Here is a 12,560-nt window from a genome sequence, read left to right as displayed (position 1 = left end):
ATGAATTTTTTAATATGTTTCAAGACTTTGATTATGCTGCCGCAATGGATTTCTGTGTGCATCAGATTACTGATTGATAGAAACTACTGAATATTTTATTGCCTGCTTGATTAATAATCAAGAATATTGCTGAGCATATATATTTATTTATTCTCCTGCTGCTGACTATACTTGAGTGATTGGACAGTTTATTTTGATTGTATGATTCGAGGTACCAGTGTAATAATGAGTGGTTTGTTGATTAGATAAGTAATGATTAAGAGATTGTTGATTAGACGATTTGTGAGTGATGATGTAATGAGTGCTGGTTCAATATATTGCTAAATTGAATGTATGCTCATTTGATAGAGTGGTTTGATGACTGATTGTTTCTTTGATTTGATAAATGATGATTGTGTATGTGGATTCATGGATGATGATTCATAAGTGATCCTCAAATGATTGGGATTTCTTTTATACTTTGTTGGTGAAAGGATCACCATCTTTCATAAGACATGAGTCACCACCCTCCTTGCTGCCCTTTGAGAGCAATAAATTTATTTCCCAATTGATAGCCCTCGACTCCCTCAAATGAACTCGTCTTCCCTTTGTACCTTTGAAGGTAAGGGAGAGGTCACGTGTCTTCATAATTTCTGCGGTTGGAAAAAATCACAACCTTCCACAATTAGCACCCTTTGGAAGAGTACAACCCTTCATAAATTCTGCCCTTTTGAAATAGTTATTATGAAGTAATTGGAAAAGATTTGCTTGTTATTAATAGTGATCAAGAGATCAATTTATACAAGAGACTGAACGATGTTTCCTTAAGAAACAATCGTAGAGAATAGAAGCATTCTATTCTTCAAACAGAAAACTAAATATTAGAAACATTCTAATATTTGCAGAAGGTTACAATAGATAACCATTAGATACTAAACAGAGATAATAGAAACTATCTATTATTGTAATAATAGTCTCTCCCTTATTTACTTCCAATTCTTTTTTCTATACTCCTTGATTTGCATAATCCTCTCTTTATTCCTTCTTTCATCCACCAAAGCTTTCTTGATTCACATCTTCAAACTACATCTTTTCTTAATACTTCTCTTTCTTTCCTTCTCAGTTTACATCAGCGTATTCTTTTATATCTGCATATACTCCTCTTTTATATCTGCATATACTCTTCTTACAATTCTGCTATAATCTCTTTTTACATTTATGCCTTCAACCTTTAGGCTTTTCTTTGATGATCTTCCCTTTTATCTTCTCATTTGCAGATTTGATATCTTCCAGTCTCCCTTCAAGTGCATTTCACAACTTAATGTATCTTCCTGAGGAGGGCTGACTTCATGAATGTACACACGGCACACCTATTGTGATGAAAGGCAACATTTCATAATGATGTGTCTTTCACTAACAATGAAAACCTTCAACCTTGATCACTACTTTAACAATAATTTTCATTGCCATTCTTCATGGATGACTCAGTGGCTTTTAAGTTTTATAATATATTCGCTGCACACTACTATATCACTGCCGCATTAACCTTATCTCTGCTCATTAATTTGGCATCGCTGCTTGCTACTTATATCTACTTATATGTCTGATGTTACATCCAAAATGATATTTCATTCCCTTCCTATATCCTCTTTCAAACAAACTGTAATCCCTTCAAACTGTAATCCCTTTTATATCTTATGTTGAGGGAGTCACAACTCTTCATTGCATGCCTCTTGACCTTTCATTAATCTTAAACAACTTGTAATCATATTATTTATTTTTTTAATTATTTATTTATTTTTCTATTATTTATTTTTAAATCCTATTTCAAAAAGGGGACCTTATAAAGTGGCTAAGATATAAATCCACCCTTGATAAGACATGTACGAAGACACATTGGTGTCAGAGATTGGATCATTGAAAGTAAAGAAGACTTCTCTCCACATTCAGCCACGAATGGAGCCTTTGGGCACCTTGGGCGTGATGGTTGGTGTAGCGAGAAACAGTTCTGGTTTCTAAAACCTAAGTATAATTACATTTTTTTAGGTTGGGTGACATGAATATCCTCCTCCACTGTTCAGAATGTTTATCCTGCTTAAGATGTTTCTGACCAGAGGAATATGAGTTTCCTGTTTCTGTGGCTGAATCAAGGTCATACCAAATAATATACACTGCTATTGCAGACATGCAGGAAATGAAGATGGGTGCAATCCAATCTGATTGCATTGACCTTTCATGATAATAGACAACTAGGAACCTTTGATCGTGATGTCATAACAGTTTTTAACATTTTATTCTAGGGCCAGACTTCGAATATCAGCATCACTTTTTATTTTTAAACCTTTTTCTCAATGTCAAAATGTCTTTGCATATGCACCACTCTACAGATCCCTTAGTATGTCTTTTTCAAAACTTTCAAAAGAAAAAACAAACTATCTCAACATCTATTTCTTTGCTTTTCGTCTTTTCTGACACAAACAATTTCTTCTTCAAAGCATTGATTATTGTGATAAATTGCTAATACATGTACATATTATATAGTTTAATATTTTCAACATATCAAATTGTTATTTGGACAGCGAGGCTAGTAGACCTTACCAATCAAAACTATTAAATACAGAAACACATCAAATTCCAAAAAGCTGATTTCTGTCAGGAGTCCAGGCAAAATACTCTACTCTTTCAGGCAAAATACATATATAGCTCTGCAACATGGTTTTTGGTTCAGTATATCATATACCTGACATACTTGCAAAATCGTCATCTAGATTTCCATCATCTGCTTCTTCAAAATTTGTGGCTATGGTACCAGCTGTGTCCTCCAAAAAGTACTCAAAAACTTTTCTTTTAGATAAGGGCCTCCCTGCATTTGACTGATGTCTAATTTGCATTATCAAGTGAATGCAGCTGGAGAAAAAGGAAAAAATGTTCCATGAAAGGGGAAATTACCAAGCAAGAAATAACATACAAACTTATTTTATATAGAGGGTGGCACCACCAATCAGATTACAAGATAATTGTGAATATCACATAAACCATGAGAGGAATATTGAGGGCCCAATTGAATCATTCTTAGTTATATGGTAGTTTCCTTTCCATTTTGTCTAGACAAAGAATTCATCCTACTGTTTCATTTTGTTACAATTTCTTCCATTGAAGCATGCACAATTATCTTGTTTTCCTTCAAACTTAGAAATATAAGCATCAGATTCATTTGCTAAAATGTACCTGATAATAGAGTTCTATTGCTTCACGACTGTATGCGTGATGTTCATCCCAAGGCAGCTGAGGTGCATCTTTTCCAAATAAGTGTGTAAGCTAAGGACATGGCAACATGTAAACTATTCACATGTTTTCTGGCAAAACAAATAGAATGAAGTAAATGTGGAGGCTGAGAAAAATGATTTTGCAAGGATATCATATCAAGATGTAATGCGAATGTGTCAATCTCAGGGAAGTCCTCAACAAAGTCACTAGACATGACCTCCCCATAAAGGAAGAGAACTGGCCAGTGCAGTATACCAGATTCATCCAACCTAGGCTTCCTTACTCCAGTTAGCTCTTTATACATGACCTTTCCCAACTTCAAACCTCTACTCTCTAATGCAGAAGTAAGAAACTGTGAAATCCCAGAAAGAATGTCATATTAGACCTCAGGGTATATAACCTTACAATTTGCACCGGTTAAATTGAAGATAAATTCTAACATCTTTTCAATCTGGACTTACTAACCTCTGCTATAGATAATGCTTCTGATGCTTGAAGCTTACGATTGTCAATCTCCGCCTGCTTTGCATTAACTTGTTCCCCTAACTTTTTGAGTTCATCATTAGACATAAAATGTTCAAGACCTGTTCTGCAAAACCTCCCTGCTTCTTCCAATAATTCTAAAGCAAGAGCAGCTTTTGCCCCTCGGTAATAGGCCTAATTAAACAATTGTACAAGTAAACAGGTAAGGATCTATGGTAAAAGGAAAAGTTTAAATGTATTTATAATCCATATAAAGGAGAATAGACATAGAAACTCTTAGAAAGACTTTATTCCCTCTAAAATATTTAAATCAAAGAAAGAAATTAAAAACTAAAAAGATGTGCCTAGCATGTTCATAAAGAAGGAAAAGAAAAAGAAATTATGTGCGCAAATTATTCCTAAAGGCTAAATACTAAACTGTGTATTGGCATCAGCATCTTCCTTGCTTAAAACATTAAGAAATTGCACCCATTGGATGTAAGTAAATTCGTAAACACAGAAGAACCTATGTCATTCCAGACAACCTTAACATTTTTTGGATTGATCTTTACTGCATCTTCAGCATCCATCAATGCGCGCCTATAATTTCCAAGAAGAAGATTGGCATGAGCTCTGTTTGCAAAAAAAATTGAATTCTCAATATCATTTGATATCTTCTGATTGATTGCCCGAGAGTAACAATCAATTGCATCAGCATAATGCTTCTTCCCCATCTTTATATACTGGTTCCCTTTTTCCTGCAACAGGAATTGTTGTATGATATTAGAATTAAATCAATGTAAAGCACAAAAGTTCTCATTTTCACACCAGAGTGGTATAGGAAAAGCATTCAGACCAATTGTGTAAAAAAAATTTGAATTACAGCCATGACATCATCTGCCCCACAAGCCATAGCAAACATGATATATATCAACATAGAAGACATTCTGCTCTATGATGTCCACCAGTGCGATGAAAAATATGAAATTACAAGATGGTAGAAATAAATTTATGGTGCAAACTATATTTTTCTTTTTCTGTTTAGGACACACAATCACCAATAGCTTGAATTTATGTAAATTTAGCCTAGGTTTTGCAGTTACAAATTTCCCATGTTTTGACAAAGAATCTCAATCATGCATCCTTCACACCTTGTGCATAGTTAAATACATTTCTCTACAGGATTTTCAAATGTGAAGGAAATATTAAATTACCACTGGAGAGGTAGTTGCCCATGTGTTGGCTAACAAATTTGTCCCTTATTGCAAAATGGTAATTTGACTCTTAGATATAAGCACAAATCTATAGCAACAGTAGGGCAAATGACAAGTAATTCCCTCTGAAAAGTTCAAGGTACATCTCCCTTGTATGATGTTCAATGAATGAAAACTAATCTGATCATTCCATGTACTATAATATCCACACATCAATATGACATGAATACAAACTTCATTCGACATTTTAGTTCCAATAGAATACACCGATCCCATTAGTTTTCAGCATAACAAAGTAGTCCAGCTTCAACAAACTGTTCAGAACAAATCATAAAGCACATGAATGAATAATTCCAAAGCTTAGACAGATTCAGCAGTTCAAGAGAGAAATCCACACAGAAATCTCTTTCTCAGAATTTAGACACACGCATCCAAATTCACAGATAATATTGCTTCAAAAAATATAAAATTCCAAAATATATAGTCTGTCAAATCAAAATTTTGAACCCTTTGTCGATCTTATGTCGCATATATATAGTCTTTACATATCCAGAAAGTATTAACTCTTGAGATTAATTAACTTGAGTAAAAAGTAGCATAAACTCAGAAATTGCTTCTTAAGAATGTTAGCATTTAGTGTATTGAAACATCTGCTGGTTAAATATTAGTAACTGACATTATATATATATATATATATATATATATTACAAATCTGTCATTACAATTTATACTGCAGAATATCAGTTTCATAAGTATCTTATATTCCTCATTCTTAATATGACAAATGATCTTCTACATTCAGATGTTGAAGATATCATTACATCGAATGGCGTGCTTCACATTTGATAATCTTCAAGTGACATTATATCACATCCCAATTGCTATCGGGTGTTATTAATTCTTACCACAGATCATAATTAAGTGTCGACTAGCTCACACTGATTGATGAATCGGGAGTCTTCTTTGGCAAACGATTTGATCATTAAAAGACTTGTCATCGGGTGTGATTAGCATTGGTTAAGATCAGTTATGAACAGGTGCTATTATTATATAAGTTGAGGCAAGACCACGTAGGGTCATGCCCCTACTTGGTTATGTTTCAATGTATATATATACTAGCCCCAATTCTTATCTGCAGATAATATCAATAACATTGGCATATAGATCTCAGACTATATCAGAACACTACTTCAGAACACATATCAGATTAAGAAGCCAAGCAATCACATAAGGAACGAATAGGTCTGCTAAATTAAGGAAATCAGACTGAAACAAAATTGCTCAGTCTCCACCAATAAAGATCTATTACACTTTACATGGTATCAGAGCCAAATTGGTATAGAGACTCTCAAACTGTATCTTGAATCAAAGGAGGACAATATGTCAAATAATGTGAGAGTAGAGGACACACTCGAAGGAGCGGCAAATTTATTTTCTTGGAAAATTCGGATTATTACAATTCTTGAAGAATAAGAACTAGATTCTTTTATTAAATCAGACATTTCGATACCTAAAGATGAGGTAGAAAAAGCCACTTGGAAAAGACGAAATAATAAAGCCAGGAAAATCATTGTGGATTCCGTAAAAGATCATATTCTTCCATCCATATCAAATCTAAAAAAAGCATTTGAAGTATTCAAGACAATTAAGGATACGTTTGAAATAAACAACTCAAGTAGATTGATTATATTAAAAAAATCAACTAATGAATACTAAAATGAATAAAGGAGAAACAATCTCATCCTACTTTGGAAAGATCTCCGAAATTAAAAATCATCTATCTTCTATTGGACGCAAAGTAGAAGACCAAGAACTATTGATAATAGCACGTAGAGGATTGCCCTTATCTTGGGAAGCATTCATCCAAGTCATCAATAGACCTTCAATACCAGCTTTTGATCAACTAAAGAATGATTGACATCAGAAGAATCAAGACTAATCTCTAGAGGGATCATCTCAAATCAAGATGGAGAAAAGCAAGCTCTTTTCTTAGTCTCTAATAACAAAGGGGAAAAGAGGAAATTCAAAGGAAAGAAATATGACAAAAGGAAAGAGAATAATAATCACAAAAGAAATGACTTCTCCAAAGTTAAATGTTATAAGTGTGAGAAACTCGGACATACTTTGAGAAATTGTCCAAAAAGGGAAAAAATCTTATAGCTTCTTTAGCTGAAACAAAGAAAGATGAAAATCCATTATTCTACTCCGCCTCATCAAGCGAGATGAATTCAAATGAAAATGTGTGAATAATAGATAGTGGTGCTTCCTGTTGTCCTACATTTTGTCATCACAAAATGTTGGTAACAGCACAAAACTTTTTCAAGCTAGTTTCGCAATTCTAAGCTTGAATTTGATATTCAATTGTTTAATGTTGATCAATCGATCCATTTCAATTTGTATATCAAATTGTTTTACTGAAGGCTTTCATCAAGTCTTTTTCATTTTGTTTTTTGTCGAGCCTTTGTTTGATTTTTGAAGCCTTCATCGTCCATTCTTTGCTTTTGAGTTTGCGTTTGTTTGTTTTTGTCGTAGGTAAATATTGTGTAGCCAACAGGATGTATGTTGTCGGTAGATATTGTGTAGCCGACAAGTCCCTTCAAGAAGGTTATTGTTATGTAGCCGACGGGTCCCTTCGCGAAGGTTCTTGTTGTAGCCGACGGGTCCATGCTATTTTCCATGGGTTTCGGAATGCTAATTTGGTCTTGGCAGCAAGGGGCACTGCCCCTCGACCCTACCCTGTATTGCAATAGGGAGCGCGCCTGGGGTGCTGCCCCTCGACCCCGCTGGGGGCAATGCCCCCTAGACCCCCAGTCGATGCAATTATCAGTCATGGGAAGTGTGACCAGTTGATGAGACCTGAAGCTGCTGCAAGCATGGAGTGTTTGTGTACTAGAAGCACTTGGAGTAAGTGTTGGACGTGAGGCTGTCTTGGTGGATGCATAGAGAGCTCGTGAGGAGCTGATCATCCAGTTGAAGGCAGTACAGCGACACTTGGCTTAAAGTACCCAAGAGTTGGAAGCAGAGAAAGTAGCACGGGTGGCTATCAAGGTCAACTTGATTAAGGAGACAGTATTGTGTTAGCAGAGGCTACAGGATGCAACGTGGGTGTAGGCACGGGACGAATGTGAAAGTGTTGTGACAAAAGCAGATTTATCTTGTAGTTAGTCAGTTAATGTATTTTGTTTGTTAATTTGTCTCAAATATTTTGTAATTGTCGTCCGGAGATGACTTTTTCTTTTGGGAGGGATGATGTCGTAGGTAAATATTGTGTAGCCAACAGGATGTATGTCGTCGGTAGATATTGTGTAGCCAACGGGTCCCTTCGGGAGGGTTATTGTTATGCAGCCGACGGGTCCCTTCGGGAAGGTTCTTGTTGTAGCCGACGGGCCCTTCGGTATTGTCATGTAACCAACGGACCCCTTCGAGAAGGTTCCTCGGGATGTATATATACACCCTCTGGGTAATCATTGTAATCAGCAGAAGCATAATGTAATGTCTTTGGCATATGCGAATAATATAAGGGAGCTCTGTTGTTCTTATCTATTATTTGTATGCGTTGATTCATTTACCCAGTACGGTAAACAATTTTTAGTCCTTTGATTTTGCTTATGTTATGCCTTTCATTTTTCCCTTTGATTCGGTCTAACCTAGAGCTCAATCGGAGTTGTCAATCAAGAGATATGTTTGTTTTAGTGTCTCAAAAGTGGACCTTTTGGATGCAATAACACAAATTAAAAATATGATGTTATATTTTTAATTTCACTTTAACTTTTTTATAAATGTAACTTATATTCATTTTTTGTTATGTTTTTAAGCTACTTTAACTTTAAATTTTTAACTTAAAGTGATTATAGTGCACTTTATGTTATAATTTTACGTTGAGTTACTTTTTAATTTTTCACTTAAAGTAACTATATAACTATATAGTTCCAATTTAATTTTTGGTTTTTAAATCAAATGTTTATTTAAATGTTACTTTTTAAATAATGTTTATATGTTATATTTTTAAATAGGATAGATAAATATTGTTTATGGCCCATTTTGTAACATTTTTATAGTTTTAAGTGAATTAAATGACAAGAAGTCTTCAAAAGTGGACATTTTACATGTCACTATATATAAAGTTCATTTTGGTGGACCTTTTTGATGTTCATTATATCAAAAGTCTATCATAAGTGGACCTTTTTGATGCTATCGCATCAAAAGTGAAGTTTTTAGGCTTTTACATCAAAAAAGTCAGATTCATTTTAAAACATGCATCCTCCTCCAAAAGGTTCAATTTTGCTTATGTTCATATTTTAAAACATGTCATAGCATCCCAAAAAGTGTGATTTTGATGAGATGCATATTTTAAAACATGCAAGTGACCCAAAAAGGTCCAATTTTGACCAAAAACATGTTTTAATATATGCAATGACACTCCAAAAGTCTGATTTTGAAGAAGAACATGCTTTTGAAGAACATGCTTTTGCCCTCCAAGAACCCGATTTTGATCATAAGTAGAGATTTTCTCAATGGATTTGCATGAGATTTCTTCTATTCGAGGTGTTTTTGATTGGCAATGATTTATCTTACATTTAAAATGGATTCAACAAGCTAAAAAATGTTTTTGGAAGCTCCCATCTAGGGTGCATTTTTGGAGAAATCAGCAAATAAATCCATTTTGACTCCACGTTTTGGCTCCAAAGCAAATCAATTTGGCTTCTTTCTAGGATTGCATTACATATTGATGCACATTTTGGTGTCTAAACAGCAAACCGTTTTGATCTTGCATCATGGAGAAACATGTTTTTTGCTAAAAACGTCCCAAGCATGTGTTCTTCAAAACGTTGGATCTAAGAGTGTTTTTAAGGCACATTTTGGTATCTTGTACCAACTTCTCCTTGATTGCTACCTTCTCCCACTCGAATTTGTGGAAGTTTGAAAGATTCAAACATTTTTGAAGAATTTTACAAACATTGGAGTATCTTTTCCCTTCATTTTTCGCACATGTAAGTGAACTCTTTCTTGCTTTTAATTCATGCTTATCTTGCTAATTTTGTGCATATAATTGCTTGATGATTGCCACTTGTTGAAATCTTTGCCATGGAAAGTGCATTTTTCTTTTAAAAATGAAGTTTTTGTTCTTTTCCATGTTTTAGGTTCTTCCCCAAGTCCCAATTTCAAATTTGTGTGTTGAAGTGCATTGCATCTTGGCATGTTTGAGTCACTTTTCAAAGTTACATTTTTTTCTTTTGTGTTTTGTGCTTGCTTGCCGGTTTTCTCCACTTGGAGAAATTGCAAGTTCTTTCCCAAGAACTTGTTCTTGCTTCATTTCATGCGAAAGCATCATCATGTTCCACTTTCTATTTCCATGTCACAACACCTCATCTCTCACTCAACGAATGCAATTACATGTTTTCCATCTCATTCGCCATCCATACATGCATATAATCTCATTTTCCATTTCCATTTTCACTCATCTCACTTTTCGCATCCATTCGCACGACACGATTACACAAAATGTCTTACGTGTAATTGCATCTAAAAGGTCCAATTTTGATTGAAAGTCACATTTTGAAAAGTCAAAAAGATGCCATTTTCATCTCCCAGGTGTACTTTGACTTCCCCTTTTCACCAAAAGTGACTATAAAACTCATTATCCCTCTTCCATTTTTCATTTCTATCCCTCCATATGCATTTGCACCTCCATGACCAAATACATGTTTCTGCATCTTTTCATGCTTTCCATCTCATTCTCCATTTGCACTTACATGTGAAGTGCATCCTCCATCCGCATTCGCATCTCATCTCACCTTCCATCTCCCATTACATGTTGTACTTACATATACTCATTTTTCATGTAATAATGCATTGAAAACACTAAGTCACTTTTGAAATCAGCAATCTTTATTTGCACACATTCCCATGCATTCCACTATCATACATTCTCATTCATTCCATCTTCCATATTTTCCACCTTCATAACACTTCATTCCGCATTCCGTTCATTTCATTTTCATCCATTGCATATGCATATGATTTTTTCGAGATCATTTCATTGAATCTACCAAGTCTCCAATTTGTTTCGAAAGTTTTGTTGATTACAAATCAACTCGTATGGCGATTCCATCTGATGATGTATTTATGTTTTGGGGTTTTTGTGCTGCAGTACAAGCACAAGAAATGTCCTCTCTATCAAAATCCAAAGGCAAAATGAAATATCAATATGATAAAAAATTGGCTCATATAGCTCCTTCATCAATCATATCTATTTTGGATAACGTGATGGACACAAAGATTGGTCATGTGGACGTGACTAATTTTCTACAGAGAGTTGAAGCTCCAGCTAGTCAAGAAATAAAGCGTATCAAAAGAAGCAACAGTCAACTAGTGTCTACATTTCTTATAGCGGCCATAAAACCTGACTTCATTCTCGGATGTGCACGATGGTTTACCCCAAAGACGAAGACTATTAAAGACGCTAATGGCAAGGTTATCATTAGCCTTGATCCTAAGGTCATTGAACAAATCTTCAAGGTTCCACATAAAGCAGAATGTGCAAATTTGACCAAAGAATCATCTTTGGCATGCTAGAATGGGCAAAAGGGCGATTATCAAAAGTATGTCAACCTTTATTGTTTAGACCATAGTTGGAAAACTCGCAAAATGCAAAAACTCGCCAAGCCCCCCAAAAGTTTAATCGGGAAAAACTCGGTGATTTAAAAAAAAAAACTCAGGAAAAACTCGGGAACCTAAAAAACCGCTGAAATTTAATTAAAAATACATTTATTTTGCAAAATTTAATGAGAAGATGCATATAATAAGTTAATTAAAGACAATACAAAAGAAAGAAACAAAGTTTAGATATATATAAATGTATAATGCGTACAAAATTGCATTCTCATGCAGAATGCTCATGGTAGGAAGCAAAATAGTAAATTACTAAATAGTTTCAATTTGTCAAACTAGAAGTAAATACTAAAAGTCCAATTTGACAATGTCAATCACATCTTCCTCTTTCCACTTGCACTAGCAGGAAAGCAAGGGGGTCTAGTCCTAGAAGAAGTGCCCCGCACTGGGATAGGGCGTGAGTTGCGTGACTGTGAACTTTGTGGCTATGCCCCCTCACTTGACGTCCCTACTGACTGGCTCGGCGTCCTAGAAGAGGATGCATCTCCTCCTAACGATAATGCCTGATCCTCGCCTGAATCATCATCATCCTCGTCCTCATCCTCAATGTCATCCATAGTGAACTGAAAATCAGCGTTAGCCTCCCCCTCCATGGCCTGCCTCTCCAAATCAGCGATCTCATCTGGTGTAAACAATGGACTTGGCTCCTGTGCTATCCAATCAGAATAAGGATCTATCTCATCTAGATCAAGCGGACCAGGTAGTTCTAAGAGCTGTGCCTTTTTTATGTGCAACTTAAGATTATAATGCACATAAACAAGGTCATTAAGCCGTTTTTGAGTCAATCTGTTTCTTTTCTTTGTATGGATGGACTCAAATAAGCTCCAATTGCGCTCACAATGGGATGAGCTACAAGATTGGGATAGGACTCTAAGAGCAAATTTCCTTAAATTGGGGGTATTGCCACCCCAACTTGCCCACCAAGCATCTGCAAAACAAAATTAAAAAAGTTCTAAAGCAAGAAAA

At 35.1% G+C, this 12,560-nt stretch overlaps 1 protein-coding gene across 1 annotated transcript in view; it reads right to left on the bottom strand.

Moving 5' to 3' along the window:
* TPR2 (Tetratricopeptide repeat (TPR)-like superfamily protein) overlaps window positions 1-12,560 on the bottom strand; it is a 102,603-nt gene that overhangs the window by 37,381 nt on the left and 52,662 nt on the right. The window contains exons 2-6 of the mRNA XM_089828570.1: window positions 4,254-4,466; window positions 3,712-3,903; window positions 3,398-3,598; window positions 3,208-3,288; window positions 2,720-2,852 (exon numbers count right to left, since the gene is read on the bottom strand). Coding sequence (XP_089684696.1) covers window positions 2,720-2,852; window positions 3,208-3,288; window positions 3,398-3,598; window positions 3,712-3,903; window positions 4,254-4,466 — 820 coding nt within the window. The remainder of the gene's footprint in view (window positions 1-2,719; window positions 2,853-3,207; window positions 3,289-3,397; window positions 3,599-3,711; window positions 3,904-4,253; window positions 4,467-12,560) is intronic.

The sequence above is a fragment of the Cupressus sempervirens genome, chromosome 5, assembly GCF_028749045.1.
Source record: "Cupressus sempervirens isolate cs-2001-9-10 chromosome 5, ASM2874904v1, whole genome shotgun sequence".
Classification (NCBI taxonomy): Eukaryota; Viridiplantae; Streptophyta; class Pinopsida; order Cupressales; family Cupressaceae; genus Cupressus; species Cupressus sempervirens.
The sequence above is the reverse complement of the archived record's forward strand: the minus strand, read 5'-3'. Positions and strand labels throughout refer to the sequence as shown.